Source organism: Balaenoptera physalus (genome assembly GCF_965194825.1).
Source record: "Balaenoptera physalus genome assembly, chromosome: 17".
Classification (NCBI taxonomy): domain Eukaryota; kingdom Metazoa; phylum Chordata; class Mammalia; order Artiodactyla; family Balaenopteridae; genus Balaenoptera; species Balaenoptera physalus.
In genome coordinates, this window is record NC_138895.1 from 5,336,774 (window position 1) to 5,355,643 (window position 18,870).

An 18,870-nucleotide genomic window follows, 5' to 3' on the forward strand; every position below is an offset into this window, starting at 1 on the left:
TCACATTCAATGGTGAAAAGCTGATAGATTTTCCTCTAAGATCGGGAAGAAGACAAGGGTGCCCACTCTCAGCACATTTATTCAACATAGCACTGGAAGTCCTAGCCAGAGCAATTAGTCAAGAAAAAGAAATAAAAAACATCCAAATTGGAAAGGAAGAAATAAAACTGTCACTATTTGGTGGATGACATGATATTATATATAGAAAACTGTAAAGAATCCTTCAAAAAACTGTTAGTACTAATAAATGAATTCAGTAAAGTTGCAGGATACAAAATCAATATACAAAAATTAGTTGTGTTTCTATACTCTAACAATGAACTATCAGAGGGAGAAATTAAGAAAATAATCTTATTTACAATTGCACCAAAAAGAATAAAATACCTAGGAATAAATTTATGTTGCATTTATGTTGCCTCTTTGAAATTGCCTTCTTTATTACCTTTACTGGCACTTTTTGTGTGTGTGTGTGTGTGTGTGTGTGTGTGTTAAAATTATTCTCTATTGTCACTTTCAGTGTAAAGAACTTTCTTTAGTATTTCTTTTAAGGTGAGGAGCTAGCAACAAATGCTTTCAGTTTTTGTTTTGCCTTGAATTTTTACTTAATTTTTGCCTTGTTATGCCTTCATTTTTTGAAACATTGTTTTGCTGAGTATAAGATTCTTTGTTGACAGTTTTTTCCTTTAAGATGTTAATTGTACTTGAGTTCCCTTGTACATGAGTCATTTTTCCTCTCGCTTCTTTCTTTTTGTTTTTGCTTTCTTTTCTTTTCGTTTTTGTCTTTCAACATTTTGAATATATGATGTGTCCGGTGTGTAACTCCTTGAGTTTATCCTACTTGTAGTTCATTTAGCTTCTTAACTATGTAAATTAATATTTTTCATTAGATTTGGGAAGTTTTCAGCCATCATTTCTTTGAATATTTTTTCTGGTCTTTTCTCTCATTTCTTTTTTTTTTTTTTTTTTTAAACATCTTTATTGAAGTATAATTGCTTTACAATGGTGTGTTAGTTTCTGCTTTATAACAAAGTGAATCAGTTATACATATACATATGTTCCCATATCTCTTCCCTCTTGCATCTCCCTCCCTCCCACCCTCCCCATCCCACCCCTCTAGGTGGTCACAAAGCACCGAGCTGATCTCCCTGTGCTATGCGGCTGCTTCCCACTAGCTATCTATTTTACATTTGGTAGTGTATATATGTCCATGACACTCTCTCACCCTGTCACATCTCACCCCTCCCCCTCCCCATATCCTCAAGTCCATTCTCTAGTAGGTCTGTGTCTTTATTCCCATATTGCCACTAGGTTCTTCATGGCCTTTTTTTTTTTTTTTCCTTAGATTCCATATATATGTGTTAGCATACTGTATTTGTTTTTCTCTTCCTGAGTTACTTCACTCTGTATGACAGACTCTAACTCCATCAACCTCATTACAAATACCTCCATTTCATTTCTTTTTATGGCTGAGTAATATTCCATTGTATATATGTGCCACATCTTCTTTATCCATTCATCTGTCGATGGACATTTAGGTTGCTTCCATGTCCTGGCTATTGTAAATAGAGCTGCAATGAACATTTTGGTACATGACTCTTTTTGAACTATGGTTTTCTTAGGGTATATGCCCAGTAGTGGGATTGCTGGGTCGTATGGTAGTTCTATTTGTAGTTTTTTAAGGAACCTCCATACTGTTCTCCATAGTGGCTGTATCAATTTACATTCCCACCAACAGTGTGAGAGTGTTCCCTTTCCTCCACACCCTCTCCAGCATTTATTGTTTCTAGATTTTTTGATGATGGCCATTCTGACCGGTGTGAGATGATATCACATTGTAGTTTTGATTTGCATTTCTCTAATGATTAATGATGTTGAGCATTCTTTCATGTGTCTGTTGGCAATCTGTATATCTTCTTTGGAGAAATGTCTATTTAGGTCTTCTGCCCATTTTTGGATTGGGTTGTTCGTTTTTTTGTTATTGAGCTGCATGAGCTGCTTGTAAATCTTGGAGATTAATCCTTTGTCAGTTGCTTCATTTGCAAATATTTTCTCCCATTCTGATGGTTGTCTTTTGGTCTTGTTTATGGTTTCCTTTGCTGTGCAAAAGCTTTTAAGTTTCATTAGGTCCCATTTGTTTATTTGTGTTCTTATTTCCATTTCTCTGGGAGCTGGGTCAAAAAGAATCTTGCTGTGATGTATGTCATAGAGTGTTCTGCCTATGTTTTCCTCTAAGAGTTTGATAGTGTCTGGCCTTACACTTAGGTCTTTAATCCATTTTGAGTTTATTTTTGTGCATGGTGTCAGGGAGTGTTCTAATTTCATACTTTTACATGTATCTGTCCAATTTTCCCAGCACCACTTATTGAACAGGCTGTCTTTTCTCCACTGTATATGCTTGCCTCCTTTATCAAAGATAAGGTGACCATATGTGCGTGGGTTTATCTCTGGGTTTTCTATCCTGTTCCATTGATCTATATTTCTGTTTTTGTGCCAGTACCAAACTGTCTTGATTACTGTAGCTTTGTAATATAGTCTGAAGTCAGGGAGCCTGATACCCCCAGCTCCATTTTTCGTTCTCAAGATTGCTTTGGCTATTCGGGGTCTTTTGTGTTTCCATACAAATTGTGCAATTTTTTGTTCTAGTTATGTGAAAAATGTCATTGGTAATTTGATAGGGATTGCATTGAATATGTAGATTGCTTTGGGTAGTAGAGTCATTTTCACAATGTTGATTCTTCCAATCCAAGAACATGGTATATCTCTCCATCTATTTGTATCATCTTTAATTTCTTTCATCAGTGTCTTATAATTTTCTGCATACAGGTCTTTTGTCTCCTTAGGTAGGTTTATTCCTAGATATTTTATTCTTTTTCTTGCAATGGTAAACGGGAGTGTTTTCTTAATTTCACTTTCAGATTTTTCATCATTAGTGTATAGAAATGCAACAGATTTCTGTGCATTAATTTTGTATCCTGCAACTTTACCAAATTCATTGATTAGCTCTAGGAGTTTTCTGGTAGCATCTTTAGGATTCTCTATGTATAGTATCATGTCATCTGCAAACAGTGACAGCTTTACTTCTTCCTTTCCGATTTGGATTCCTTTTATTTCTTTTTCTTCTCTGATTGCTGTGGCTAACACTTCCAAAACTATGTTGAATAATAGTGGTGAGAGTGGGCAACCTTGTCTTGTTCCTGATCTTAGTGGAAATGGTTTCAGTTTTTCACCATGGAGGACAATGTTGGCTGTGGGTTTGTCATATATGGCCTTTATTATGTTGAGGAAAGTTCCCTCTATGCCTACTTTCTGCAGGGCTTTTATCATAAATGGGTGTTGAATTTTGTCGAAAGCTTTCTCTGCATCTATTGAGATGATCATATGGTTTTTCTCCTTCAATTTGTTAATATGGTGTATCACATTGATTGATTTGCGTATATTGAAGAATCCTTGCATTCCTGGGATAAACCCCACTTGATCATGGTGTATGATCCTTTTAATGTGCTGTTGGATTCTGTTTGCTAGTATTTTGTTGAGGATTTTTGCATCTATGTTCATCAGTGATATTGGCCTGTAGTTTTCTTTCTTTGTGACATCTTTGTCTGGTTTTGGTATCAGAGTGATGGTGGCCTCGTAGAATGAGTTTGGGGGTGTTCCTCCCTCTGCAATATTTTGGAAGAGTTTGAGAAGGATAGGTGTTAGCTCTTCTCTAAATGTTTGATAGAATTCACCTGTGAAGCCATCTGGTCCTGGGCTTTTGTTTGTTGGAAGGTTTTAATCACAGTTTCAATTTCAGTGCTTGTGATTGTTCTGTTCATATTTTCTACTTCTTCCTGGTTCAGTCTCGGCAGGTTGTGCATTTCTAAGAATCTGTCCATTTCTTCCAGGTTGTCCATTTTATTGGCATAGAGTTGCTTGTAGTAATCTCTCATGATCTTTTGTATTTCTGCAGTGTCAATGGTTACTTCTCCTTTTTCATTTCTAATTCTATTGATCTGAGTCTTCTCCCTTTTTCTCTTGATGAGTCTGGCTAATGGTTTATCAATTTTGTTTATCTTCTCAAAGGACCAGCTTTTAGTTTCATTGATTTTTGCTATTGTTTCCTTCATTTCTTTTTCATTTATTTCTGACCTGATCTTTATGATTTCTTTCCTTCTGCTAGTTTTGGGGTTTTTTTGTTCTTCTTTCTCTAATTGCTTCAGGTGCAAGGTTAGGTTGTTTATTCGAGATGTTTCCTGTTTCTTGAGGTAGGCTTGTATTGCTATAAAATTCCCTCTTAGCACTGGTTTTGCTGCGTCCCATAGGTGTTGGGTCATCGTGTCTCCATTGTCATTTGTTTCTAGGTATTTTTTGATTTCCCCTTTGATTTCTTCAGTGATCACTTCGTTATTAAGTAGTGTATTGTGTAGCCTCCATGTGTTTGTATTTTTTACAGATCTTTTCCTGTAATTGATATCTAGTCTCATAGCGTTGTGGTCGGAAAAGATACTTGATACAATTTCAATTTTCTTAAATTTACCAAGGCTTGACTTGTGACCCAAGATATGATCTATCCTGGAGAATGTTCCATGAGCACTTGAGAAAAATGTGTATTCTGTTGTTTTTGGGTGGAATGTCCTATAAATATCAATTAAGTCCATCTTGTTTAATGTATCATTTAAAGCTTGTGTTTCCTTATTTATTTTCATTTTGGATGATCTGTCCATTGGTGAAAGTGAGGTGCTAAAGTCCCCTACTATGATTGTGCTGCTGTCAATTTCCCCTTTTATGGCTGTTAGTATTTGCCTTATGTATTGAGGTGCTCCTATGTTGGGTGCATAAATATTTACAATTATTATACCTTCCTCTTGGATCGATCCCTTGATCAGTATATAGTGTCCTTCTTTGTCTCTTGTAATAGTCTTTATTTTAAAGTCTATTTTGTCTGATATGAGAATTGCTACTCCAGCTTTCTTTTGATTTCCATTTGCATGGAATATCTTTTTCCATCCCTTCACTTTCAGTCTGTATGTGTCTCTAGGTCTGAAGTGGTCTCTTGTAGACAGCATATATATGGGTCTTGTTTTTGTATCCATTCAGCCAGTCTGTGTCTTTTGGTGGGAGCATTTAATCCATTTACATTCAAGGTAATTATCGATATGTATGTTCCTATTCCCATTTTCTTAAATGTTTTGGGTTTGTTATTGTAGGTGTTTTCCTTCTCTTGTGTTTCTTGCCTAGAGAAGTTCTTTTAGCATTTGTTGTAAAGCTGGGTTGGTGGTGCTGAACTCTCTCAGCTTTTGCTTGTCTGTAAAGGTTTTAATTTCTCCATCACATCTGAATGAGATCCTTGCTGGGTAGAGTAATCTTGGTTGTAGGTTTTTCTCCTTCATCACTTTAAGTATATCCTGCCACTCCCTTCTGGCTTGCAGAGTTTCTGCTGAAAGATCAGCTGTTAACCTTATGGGGATTCCCTTGTGTGTTATTTGTTGTTTTTCCCTTGCTGCTTTTAATATGTTTTCTTTATATTTAATTTTTGACAGTTTGATTAATATGTGTCTTGGAGTGTTTCTCCTTGGATTTATCCTGTATGTGAGTCTCTGTGCTTCCAGGACTTGATTAACTATTTCCTTTCCCATATTAGGGAAGTTTCCAACTATAATCTCTTCAAATATTTTCTCAGTCCCTTTCTTTTTCTCTTCTTCTTCTGGGACCCCTATAATTCGAATGTTGGTGTGTTTAATGTTGTCCCAGAGGTCTCTGAGACTGTCCTCAGTTCTTTTCATTCTTTTTTCTTTATCCTGCTCTGCAGTAGTTATTTCCACCATTTTATCTTCCAGGTCACTTATCCGTTCTTCTGCCTCAGTTATTCTGCTATTGATCCCATCTAGAGTATTTTTAATTTCATTTATTGTGTTTTTCATCGTTGCTTGGTTCCTCTTTAGTTCTTCTAAGTCCTTGTTAAATGTTTCTTGCATTTTGTCTATTCTATTTCCAAGATTCTGGATCATCCTTACTATCATTATTCTGAATTCTTTTTCAGGTAGACTACCTATTTCCTCTTTATTTGTTAGGTCTGGTGTGTTTTGACCCTGCTCCTTCATCTGCTCTGTGTTTTTCTGTTGTCTCATTTTGCTTTTCTTACTGTGTTTGGGGTCTCCTTTTCACAGGCTGCAGGTTCGTAGTTCCCGTTGTTTTTGGTATCTGTCTCCAGTGGCTAAGGTTGGTTCAGTGGGTTGTGTAGGCTTCCTGGTGGAGGGAACTAGTGCCTATGTTCTGGTGGATGAGGTTGGATCTTGTCTTTCTGGTGGGCACGTCCACGTCTGGTGGTGTGTTTTGGGGTGTCTGTGGCCTTATTATGATTTTAGGCAGCCTCTCTGCTAATGGATGGGGCTGTGTTTCTGTCTTGCTGGTTGTTTGGCATAGGGTGTCCAGCACTGTAGCTTGCTGGTCGTTGAGTGAAGCTGGGTCTTGATGTTGAGATGGAGATCTCTGAGAGATTTTCGCCGTTTGGTATTACGTGGAGCTGGGAGGTCTCTTGTGGACCAGTGTTCTGAAGTTGGCTCTCCCACCTCAGAGGCACAGCCCTGACGCCTGGCTGGAGCACCAGGAGCCTTTCATCCACACGGCTCAGAGTAAAAGGGAGAAAAAACAGAAAGAAAGAAAGAGGATATAATATAGTGAAGTAAAATAAAGCTATTATAAAGCAAAGCTATACAGACAAAATCTCACCCAGGAGCATATACATATACACTCACAAAAAAAGGAAAAGGGGAAAAATTAATATATCCTGCTCCCAAAGTCCACCTCCTGAATTTGGGATGATTCGTTGTCTATTCAGGTATTCAACAGATGCAGGCACATCAAGTTGTTTGTGGAGCTTTAATCCGCTGCTTCTGAGGCTGCTGGGAGGGATTTCCCTTTCTCTTTGTTTGCACAGCTCCTGGGGTTCAGCTTTGGATTTGGACCCGCCTCTGCGTGTAGGTCGCCTGAGGGCGTCTGTTCCCTGCCCAGACAGGATGGGGTTAAAGGAGCAGCTGCCTTGGGGGCTCCGGCTCACTCAGGCGGGGGGAGGGAGGGGTACGGAGGAGGCGGGGCGAGCCTGCGGCGTCAGAGGCGTCGTGACGTTGCAGCAGCGTGAGGCGCGACGTGCGTTCCCCCGGGGAAGTTGTCCCTGGATCACGGGAGCCTGGCCGTGGCGGGCTGCACCGGCTCCCGGGAGGGGCGGTGTGGAGAGTGACCTGGGCTCGCACACAGGCTTCTTGGTGGCGGCAGCAGCAGCCTTAGCGTCTCCTGCCCGTCTCTGGGGTCCGTGCTGATGGCCGCGGCTCGTGCCCATCTCTGGAGCTCGTTTAGGTGGCGCTCTGAATCCCCTCTCCTCGCGCACCAGGAAACAAGGAGGTAAGAAAAAGTTTCTTGCCTCTTCGGCAGCTGCAGCCTTTCCCGGACTCCCTCCCGGCTAGCTGTGGCGCACTAACCCCTTCAGGCTGTGTTCACGCCGCCAACCCCAGGCCTCTCCCTGGGATCCAACCTCCGAAGCCCAAGCCTCAGCTCCCAGCCCCGCCCGCCCCGGTGGGGGAGCAGACAAGCCTCTCGGGCTGGTGAGCGCTGCTCGGCGCCGAGTCTCTGTGCGGGAATCTCTCCGCTTTGCCCTCCGCACCCCTGTGGCTGCGCTCTCCTCCGTGGCTCCGAAGCTTCCCCCCTCCGCCACCCGCAGTCTCCGCCCGCGAAGGGGCTTCCTAGTGCGTGGAAACCTTTCCTCCTTCACGGCTCCCTCCCACTGGTGCAGGTCCCATCCCTCTTCTTTTGTCTCTGTTGTTTGTTTTTTCTTTTGCCCTACCCAAATACGGGGGGAGTTTCTTGCCTTTTGGGAGGTCTGACGTCTTCTGCCAGCGTTCAGTGGGTGTTCTGTAGGAGCAGTTCCACGTGTAGATGTATTTCTACTGTATCTGTGGGAAGGAAGGTGATCTCTGCGTCTTACTCTTCCGCCATCTTCTCTCCGGGTCCTCTCTCATTTCTTTCTGTTACTCTTTTTGTGTGTACACAGATGTGATTAAAGGTGGCCCAGATTTCTCTGAGGCTCTGTTCATCTTTCTTCATTTTATTTTCTCTTTTTTCTTCTGGTTGCATACTCTCTGTTCATCTGTCTTCAAGTTCACTCATTTTTGTCTGCCAGCTCAAATCTACTGTTGAGCAGCTCTAGTGGATCTTTCTTTTCAGTTACTTTTCCACTCCCAAATTTACATTAGTTCTTTTCCATTCACAAATTTACACTTGCTTCTTTTTAAAAAAATCTATATTTATTGATTAATATTTGATGTAACATTGTCATCATACTTTCTTTCCATTTTAAAAATATGGATTCCTTTAGATCTTTGAATGTATTTATAATAGCTGCTGCGAAGTTAGTCTGCTAAGTCCAACATCTGCATCCTTTTCAAGGTAATTTCCACTGCCTATATTTTTTCCTTATGTATTGGTCACACTTTCCTGTGTCTTTGTGTATCTTATACTTTTTGATTAAAAAGTAAATATTTTAGGTGATATATTGTAGCAACTCTGGATAACAGTCCTGCATGGTTGTTTGCTTGTTTATTTACTCAGTCACTTGGCTGAACTAGTTCTGTGAGGTCTGTCTTTCCTGCAATGCGTAGCTTCTGATGTCATTCTTGAGAGCTCCAACCTGGGCATGCATACAGCCTTCCTGACTGTCAGGGGTAACTGTGGTTTTAGCCAGGCAATCTTTTACTGTCTCTTTCTCTTAAGCCTTTAACTGGCCTGCCTCTATTTGTATCACATCCAGCTCTCATGCTCTAATTTGCTAGCTGGTTGTGCTACTTTTTTTGGATGATGCTCTGATCTATGGTCTTAGCCAGTTGAAGCTGGGTTCCATGGCAGAGGCAGAGAGATGCCAGTTTTTGCTGCTGACTATGACCCTTGCCTGTCAGAATCTCTGTGTTACGAAGCAGGAGTTGGGTGTAATGAGAAACTGACTCTTCCCTGGCTTTCCCACGGGAATTGTCCCTATCAAACAGGACCTGGGGGGATGGCAGGAAGTAGTGCTGTCCCCCAGCTGCTGTTACTAGCCTGTATGGATCTTTCACAACTCGGAACCTGGGAGGTTTGGATCTGCCAATTTTTACTGTCTGGTTAGTCTACCCAAAATAGGTCTTCTGCCACATGACTGCTGAAATTACTGGTGCGGCTCTCCAACAACAAAGAGCTGTTGTAGAAAGAGGAATTGCTCTCTTCACCAGGAGCCTCTCCCCAGATCTTTCTTACCCAGTGGGAGTTGGGGGTGGAGGAACAAACACTGTCTGGATGAGTCTATCCTTTCAATACAGGCCTTCTGCAGAAAATGGGATCTTCCAGTAGTCACCTGCTACCAAACTGCCCAGAGGAGTTCTTCCACTCCAGGGACTGAGGATATGGGAGTTGTCACTGGTTGCCAAGCCCCTGAAGCAGTTATTCTAAGAGGCAGAGCTGTGGGTGGGTGGGTGTAGTCCCTAGCCCCAGTGCCATGGCCTCTCAGTGTTCTTACTGAATTTCCATAGATTTTGTTAAATAAATACTTCCCAATGCGTTGCATGCCCTTTGGTCGATCTCCAAAGATTTTATTTAAAATCTTTGCTAATTTTGACTTGCATAGTAGATGTTTCTTTGGGAGAGATTTTCCCCTGCTATACTCTGTCAACTCCACCACCTGTTTTGGCACTTTCTATTTAATGTTATGGTTTCACTAGACTGTAAATAACCTCATTGCTTTTTAGATGGGCTATTTGTTGGCTGTCTCTGTTTCCTACAGATATAGTTGATTGATAGCATTTGGTTCATGTCAGTCCCCTTTTTAATAATTGTAATGACTACACTTGCCCTAGGTCATGTTTATACTTTTTAACATACTCTACTGATTGGCTCCTTTGTGTAAAAGCCTTTGTATTTCATTTGCATCCTCATTTGGCTGTTCTACCAAATGTAAACTTTATATCAAAATATCATTTCCCTAAACTTCCCCACATATATTAATCAATCTTTCAAAATATTTTATCTTTTGGATGATTTTTACTTCAATATTTTTTTTAGAAAAGAAATTATCTTCTCAACACTACAATGGTAAATATTTTAATAACTTCTCACTACCAACTTTTCTGTTGCATTGTGATATTCTGATTAACAATTTAGGTTTATGTTTTCACAATAACATATGCTCATAACCGTATTATTATCCTTAAATTGAATAAACTCATTAATTTAATACATATTGAATGTTTTCTTTTGCTAAATTAGGCATTCAAATCATTTCTTTTGTTTTACTTTTCATATTTCAAAACTTTAAAATGAAAAGATGATCATTGACATATATCGGAAGGGCAAAGATTACTGTAAGAGTTCACTTACTTGGTTGTACAGCCGTCAAACATTCCAGTGTTGACAAAATATGGGCAAACAATGGTGGCTTTAACATTACTTTTTTGTAGTAGTCTTAATTCAAGGTAGAGAGATTCTGCAAAGCCAAAAGCTACAAATTTGCTTGCAAAATAATCTGAAACAAAGTGAAGAGCTGTTAGTAATAGAATTTGACAAGTTAATTTATGGAATTATTTTAAAAACTGTAACTCCCTCCCCTTTCTCTGGCTTATTTTGGGGGCAGAACAACTCTGTTAAAGTCATTTTTGTGGCCACTATACTCCTGTATCTCCACACTACATACCCAACAACAAAATGAAAACTATTTCAATTTCTCTTAACCCAAGAAGACTACTGAGCCAATTGGTACATTCTTCTCTTTGTTTTTTAAACAGATGAGAGTATCTTCCCTTACCACTGCCATTTTAAATAGAGGAGTGGAACAGCAACATGAATGGACCTAGAGAGGATCATACGAAGTGATGTGAGCCAGACAGAGAAAGACGAACATCATACGATATCACTTACATGTGGAATCCAAATATTGGGAAATGGGAAGCAGTCCTGGCGTTAAAAATAGAGCCAAGTGTACTGGAGATTTCTCCTTGGTGCAGGAAGAGTTCTCTGTCCCTTGGAAGAGTCCTAATTTCTGGGTGCTGTAAACTGGGGAATTCAAAGGCACATGGTGAAGTACTCACCCGATAGTCCATTGATACCAACTACTCCTGCTATACTTGAAATACAGACTAAGTGACCATGGTTAGCTTTAAGCATGGCAGGAAGGAAGGCCTTACAAGTCTGGAAGATATAAATACACTGTGTCAATATTCTTTATTCATTTATTATTTTATTTGCTCAATTAGCATGTGATCAATGTACAGGTTCACTTAATAAGTATTTATTGAACACTTACGATGTGTTAGATTCTGTGGCAGTGCAAAATAGTCACTGGTACCATGGAGCCACGGTTCTCAAGGATCTTAACATTTATTATGTGTTAATCTAAAAGAGATACTATTTGACTTGATTTTGCTTTTAAGTAAACTATACCAATTGAATTAAATCAACATTTTACATCTAGAGTTTGCTAAAAAAGAACCCCCAAACTTAAAACCTATTGTTTTCTAGTCTGTAGAGCTCTTCCGTGTAGTCTTCAGCAATTTGTATTAAAGTTTGATCACGGTCACCTTCCTGGCTTTACCCTAAGTAAGATTTCCCTCTCACTCCAATGGATGTATTGGCAGAATGGGAAAAACTGCTCAAGGAAAGTTGAATTCCAATGCAAGGAAAATGTGCTCTGGAAAACAAAAGTGCTTTGGCATTGTCTACAATGATTAGATACATTCTTAGCTATTTTGGCAAAATTGAATCATTTATCCTCAAGTAAGGTATTAATTCAGTGTTCTAAGTCCCCACGCCATGGAAAATCCCAGTTCCCTAATCCCCGTGGTTCTCTCAGGGAACTTGTTCACTCTTTCTTCCCCTAATACTGGGCTCTTTAATCTAACTTCTGTTGGGAAACATTATCCAAAACTTGAAATAAGGCAAAGAGATAACTGAACGACTTTCAACATGCTGGGGCAATTTCTAATAATCTTGCCTGAGATTTATATAACTCCCTTAGCAATGTAACTTTGACTAATAGTTATTAGAACCCAGAGGTCTCACAATCCTGTAAAATTGGAGGTTAACATGTAGAAAATGAATAGGTGTGATTTTTTATTTTTGATCTAATAGAAAAGATAATCCCAGAGTTAAGTGTTTAGTGATCTTATTTCAGCATTCTTTTTCATTATCTATATAAATCCAAACTCCTCACATCATCAATTTATCAGCAGTATTATTCTTCTGGTTTTCTCATAAATGAGTTAAACAAAACCTTGACAGATAATGCTTTCACCATCTAGTTCTAAGAGGTTTATGATTTTTTAAAAATAAATTTATTTATTTTATTTTTGGTCGCATTGGGTCTCCGTTGTGGTGTGCGGGCTTATTGCGGTGGCTTCTCTTGTTGTGGAGCACAGGCTCTAGGTGCACAGGCTTCAGTAGTTGTGGCTCGTGGGCTCTAGAGGGCAGGTTCAGTAGTTGTGGTGCACAGGCTTAGTTGCTCCGCGGCATGTGGGATCTTCCCAGACCAGTGCTCGAACCCGTGTCCCCTGCCTTGGCAGGCGGATTCTTAACCACTGCACCACCAGGGAAGCCTGAGGTTTATGATTTTTAACAATGTCAGAGTTTTGCATTAAGAGTTTTGGAGAGTCTGCCAAGGTGTGCTTATATACAAGGAACAGGTAGAACACAAAAGCAGCTACTGGATCAAAGAATATCACCTTTGCTTCTGAGATCTTTTGAGTCTCACTAACCTTTCTCAGGACTGCTGAACTGATGGGTAAGTTTCTGCTTAGATGCAGACAATTGGTCTCTTTTGACAGTTCACGTCCAAGTGTGGTGGCATTTTATATGTCTGTCTCTTGGGTGTCCCATTTGTTGTATGATTCGGTTTTTCTTATGCAAAAGTCTAATTACTGAACTTCCTAAATTTTTTCACCCTGGTTATGGGTCAGATAAGTTATCACTGCTTTCATAAAGTATCTCAGGTAATGAAGAAGGCAAATATGTGCTCAGTTAAACTGAATTACAACAAATGATGACTTTACTGTTAAAAAAAAAAGAATTGGTATTTTTGAACTTCAGACAGGTTTCCCAATTGTTTGAACTTAGTCTCTCCACCTGCATTGTCTTTTACAATTTTTAAAAATTATCTTTTTGACAACCTTTTAATATCACCAGTGATTGTGTTACTCTGTAGTGTCACCTTAAATGACTTCAAGGCTTTAGAAGAATATTAAGTTGGGTACATTTATGAGAAATATTTGGCTTCCCATAAAATTTTAAAAGAAGTTAAAATTCACAGAGCAAAAGTATGGAGTAACCCAGCACAGTGTGGTGTGGATGAGGAGTATCGCTTGCCATTTCAGTAAACAAAGGATGCTGCAGCCATCAAACCATCCGTCACTGCAGCCACCCCCCAACTCTGTACCCTGAGGGGATTCAGGATGGAGAAAAGCAGGATGCTGGCCCTAGATGGTTAAGGTGCATACCAAAGGAATGATCTCAATGAGCCCAGACTCTTGCATCTTCCCATGTAGAGAAAAGCACTAAATTCATTAACTTGAGATGTCTGGTTTTCTTTAACTGTAATCTTTTGATGTTCTAACTACGTTTTCTTTTTTGTTTTTTTGGAAAAAGCTCCTATTTACCCTGGCTCCTCCTTTATCTCTTTGGAATAGTCCCTCAGAGCTCTCTGAGAGGCTGTCTCCCAGCTTAAGTCCTCAGTATATTCACTGAATAAGACATAATTCTCAACTTTTAGGTTGTGCATTTTTTTTTTTCAGTCAACAGTGGCTTGTTTTTTAAAGCTTGAATCGAGAAAGTCAGTTCAGTGTGGCACATACCTTATCTTCTAACATGACATAAGTTTAAGTATATTTTAAAGTTATGGTTGAAAGCTAAAAATGATATTGCTATATATATATTTTATGGAGAGATATGCTCTGGAGATTTGTTTGCTGAGATAGTTATGTATTACACCCCAGTAGAGGTTTCTACTTTCTTCAGTTGATACTTTGGTTACTGAAATAATCAGATCCACTCAGTTTTATCCTCAATAGGAAGGCTCCAGACTCCCGTCATCTTGCCTGAAGGCTCTGGTGCCACAAGCCAGACACTATGTCTTGTGGAAGACACAGCATCACAGGACACTCTAAAAGTCATACTGAAGGGACTTCCCTGCTGGCACAGTCGTTAAGAATCTGCCTGCCAATGCAGGGGACACGGGTTCGAGGCCTGGTCCCGGAAGATCCCACATGCCGTGGAGCAACTATGCCCATGAGCCACGACTATTGAGCCTGTGCTCTAGAGCCCGTAAGCCACAACTACTGAGCCCGCATGCTGCAACTACTGAAGCCCGCGCGCCTAGAGCCCATGCTCCGCCACAAGAGAAGCCACCGCAATGAGAAGCCCGTGCATCGCGATGAAGAGTAGCCCCTGCTCGCTGCAACTAGAGAAAGCCCACGTGCAGCAATGAAGACCCAACGCAGCCAAAAATAAATAAATAAAAAATAAATAAATTTATTAGAAAAAAATCAGTCCTACAATTCAAATATTAAAAAAATAATAAAAAAATAAAAATAAATAAATAAGTCACACTGGAAAGGGCTGCCTCAAGGAGCCGACTCATTGGTACAGCTGACATAGCCACTGTGAGGCGACCCTCAGAAGGCCACACCAGGGGCTGAATCAGGTCCCTTCAGCCTCCTTAGTGCAGGGACGGTTGACAGTCTGAAAGCAGTCTCTTACCAGGCTCCAGCAGAACAGAAATAATTATGTGGGGCTGGATTATACAGTCAATGAGGGAAATCTAAATGTGGTCAACGTTCTATTTTCTGAGGGGCACGTGAAGAAGTCCTTTTCTTTTCTTCTTGGTCTATTTCTAATCCTCAATTAAGGACGCTAACTTATGCAAGCTGCAATTTAACTCGCTTTGAAAGGTTTCTCGTTTCAACCAATATTCTCAGAATTCTAGAAAAATATCTTATGGGGAATCCTAGCGTAGGTTATAAACAAATCGGTCCTCAGAGGAACATGAGGGTGGGGATAATAATTTTAGCTCTGGATCTGGATTTCAGATGAATGTCTTCATAATGCGCTAGGCTTAGACAAATATATAGAATGAAATTTACTTATTCTAAGTAATACATATCCAAACAATCAAGTCATTTTATAGATAGCATGAGAGATCCTAATTGCCCTTGTTCACAAACTTACTTAGGGCAGCAGGCAGATTCTATTATTCTGACCAATACTGAGTCCTTCCTCTTTCATGGCCACTTATTTTCATGGGTTCAGTAAGAACCAGGTCTTTTTTTTTAAACCAGGGTACAGTTGAAGAGATTTTTTTTTTGGAAATTCAATGGCACATTTTATTTTATTTTTTTAATTTAAAAAATTTATTGATTTTTAATAAAAATTTTTTATTGAAATATAGTTGATTTATAATGTGATAGTTTCAGGTGTACAGCAAAGTGATTCAGTTATATATAAATATATATATATTCTTTTTTAAACATTCTCTTCTATTATATTCTTCTTAGTATATCTTAGATACTAAGATATTGAGTGTAGTTCCCTGTGACTTGAAGAGATTGAGAGTGCAACCAGAGCACAGGTGTGTCATATTTAAGACTGTTTCATTTAATCATGTATGACAAGGACACTTTTTAGGGACACTGATTGTAGTTCATATGCAGAATGAATGCCTACTGAGCTGCCTTCCCGGGAAGCTGGACTAATACCTGTTCTGTGACTTTCAGAGCCCTTCCAGCCTCTTTTTTTTTTTTTTTTTTTCTGGCCGCACCACGAGACATGAGGGATTTTCGTTCCCCAACCAGGGATCAAACTTGTGCCCCCTGCAGTGGAAGCGCGGAGTCTTAACCACTGGACTGCCAGGGAAGTCCCGCCTTTTTGATATTAAGGAAGGTCATTTCCTGGCAGGCCAGGGAACTTGGCAGGTTTGGGGGACCTCAAGAAGAAGGAAATCTGTCATAATTGGAAATACTGCAGGTGAAACTTGATGGAGACATTTCTTGATTTTGGTTCCCTAGCCTTGGAATGCATGAGCTAGTAAGAGCAGTAGAAAATAAAAAGTCCTCGGAGTTTTAGAGCGGTGAATGACGATTCCTTCCACAATCATTAATGGAAGTTGATTCTCTGGTTTTAGTGGTTGCTTAGCACCATCTCTCTCAAGATTTGGGGCATTCAACAAGAAGGCTGTGTGTGCCTATTAATATCCTTTACTGTAACTATGTACATGAACCAGACCAAATAGAATAGCAAACATAATACAAAGGTACAAGTTCAGAGACTACAGAGGACAACAGCTTGTGCAAAGACCCCCATACGGGAAAGAGCTTGATGTGCTCTGGGGTCTCATCAGGATCCTTGGAGTGTAGGAAGCGGGCAGAAAGTAGAGAAAATGGGAGACAGGAGACAGATGAAGGAGGATATTACGACCTTGTGTAGGGCTTACAGGCCATGATAGGTGACTGTGTGTTATTCTAAGTGCATTTGAATCCTCTGAACATCTCTGAGTGGGAGTGAGACGGTTTAGTTTATGTGTTTCAAAGATCACTCTGTTCCTGCATGAAGACAGGCTCAAAGGCGCCAGCGCTGAGGAGGGAAGGCCATGCTGGGCTGCTGGTGAGAGGTGACATTGGCTTGGGCCAGGGGCTGGTAGAAGGGGAGGAATGAGTGTACTTGAGCATGTTTTATGGGAAGAGCCAGGGATGTTGGAGTTAAGGGAAAGGCAGGAACCCAGGATGGCTTCTAGATTTGTGGTGTGGTTAGAAATGAGTGTGACCTAGTCTGTTTGCCAAGATGGCATTTCCCCTTCCTAAAAGAAGTTTTGGGGTGGGGTGGGCGAGCGAAAGAAATCAGTGATTTTTGCATATGTTTATGGAATACCGGTTGTATGTCAAGCACTGTGCTAGGTGCTCAATAAATAGTGTTGGGCTCCAGTGGGGGTCCCCAGAAGGAGATCAAGAAAATTGTTCCAAGGACCTCAGAGAGTGAGTGTAGAAGCATTGAGTAGAAAGAAGGAGGCGCCTGGGTACCTAAAGCAAACCCATCCCAAGGGCCCACCCTCAGAGACTCAGAGGGCTGAGGCGCCCTTCCTCGTGGTTCCCAAGGCCCTGGTTCCAGCCACCTGTGCTTCCTGCATCCCCATCACCGCCGGTACCTGCTCATTCCATTACAGCTCCAAGTATAAGCCCTCTCAGCGGAGACTCCCCTGGTAACTCAACCTCCTTTGAACTCCCATCCATTTTCTAGAGTTGTGTTGTTCAGGATGGTAGCCTTTAGGCATACGTGGCTATTTAAATATACATTTAAATGAATTTACTCAGAAAATTACAAGTTTAGCTCCTCGGTTCCACTAACAACATTTCAAGTACTCAACAGCCACAAGTGACAAGTGGCTACCATATTGGGAGGCATGGAAAAAGAACACTTTCACCACAGATAGTCGTAGTGGACAACCCTGGTCTAGACACTCCAGCCCTCAAGAAAAACACTCCTGAGTTATAAATTTACTAATCCTCTTGCTGTAAAGAGTCTTTCCCTTCCCTCTTGTTTCTTCCTTCTGCAACCTTGGGCCATCTCTCAGCAGTTGAGGGACCTTGGATAAAATATTTCAACCCATTGAACTGCAGTTTCTTTCTTTGTGAAATGATAATGAATATGGCATCATGACTACCATGTACAGGAAAAAACTTAGAGCAGTGCCTGGTATCCAGTAAGAGCTTAATAGATGTTGAGAATTATTCCTCCTGCCATTGTTTCCTCTGTTATGATACCCAGTGGTGCATGCATGTAAACCACCACTCTGAAAATAACCTCTCTCTGCACAAACACCTCTTTCACTCATGAACAACTTTCTTGTGTAAAGGCTGTTTGTACTTTGGTAGGACGATTTCTAGCAACCTAGTGAGTCTTGGGACCAAACTAGAGAGGGTAGAGGAAAGGGCCCTGCCCTGAGAATCTGGAGTAGGGCAAGAACAGGAGAAACAAAGGTAAGTGCATGACAAGGCAAAACCTGGATAGGTTGAGAGTTCTATTTCATCTCTCAGTGGAAACTCACAAGCAGTATATTGACAGATAAATGTTTGACTAGTTGTTTATAGAAATACATGAAATTTTCATATTTACCAACAAAAGAAAATGAAAAAGAAAGACTTACCCAGAAGTGAGACAGGGCATTTACAAGAAACGATCTTTCCACCATGTGATCTGGAGTATTGAGAAACAGCTTTCCTGTCAGGAACCCTGCATTGTTAACAAGGATGTTCACATCGCCCACTTCCCTTTTAACCTGGACAGAAGCAAGGCCAGCAATTCATTTGAGGTGTTACATTTTGATACTTATTTTTCCGGGCCATCATTTTTTCTCACTTTATTCACGTAGTTTCTTTAAACCTAGCTATTTTATCTTGCGCATAGAAATTCAGCAATTTTCAAGTAGCTTTGTGATTGATTATATTTAAAAAAACACATTGATTTGCCAACTTTGCTTAATGAATCTTTTTTTTTTTTTTTTGGTGCAGAGATGACCTAATATTGCCGTGTGTTTTCTCTGCCTCCTGTTTCTGTCATGTTCCTACCCTTTCCTGCCGGGGGGCTAATGCCAGGGGCGCTGCACAGTGATGTCACAGTGACGTTCTGTCTCCCCGCGTGCCTCTCAGCATCTTCCTTCAGGTGGCGGTTTAGTCTCCCTTCAACCCAGTGTGTGTGACAGTTACTTCTGCAGGTGTCGTCTTCCTGACCGTCTGTGACCAGGTGCAGGAGGACATCCCCTTCCCCCTAGGGCATGGCCAGTGCTGAGCACCGTACTTTCTACCCTCAGTACAGGTTGACAATGGATGTACATTGGAATCA

The 18,870-nt window shown here is 40.5% G+C and overlaps 1 protein-coding gene across 1 annotated transcript in view; it reads right to left on the reverse strand.

Annotated features, from left to right (window-relative positions):
* LOC309646598 (short-chain dehydrogenase/reductase family 16C member 6-like) overlaps positions 1–18,870 on the reverse strand; it is a 51,024-nt gene that overhangs the window by 12,925 nt on the left and 19,229 nt on the right. Inside the window, exons 2-4 of the mRNA XM_082433117.1 lie at positions 18,176–18,307; positions 11,082–11,181; positions 10,375–10,519 (exon numbers count right to left, since the gene is read on the reverse strand). Coding sequence (XP_082289243.1) covers positions 10,375–10,519; positions 11,082–11,181; positions 18,176–18,307 — 377 coding nt within the window. The remainder of the gene's footprint in view (positions 1–10,374; positions 10,520–11,081; positions 11,182–18,175; positions 18,308–18,870) is intronic.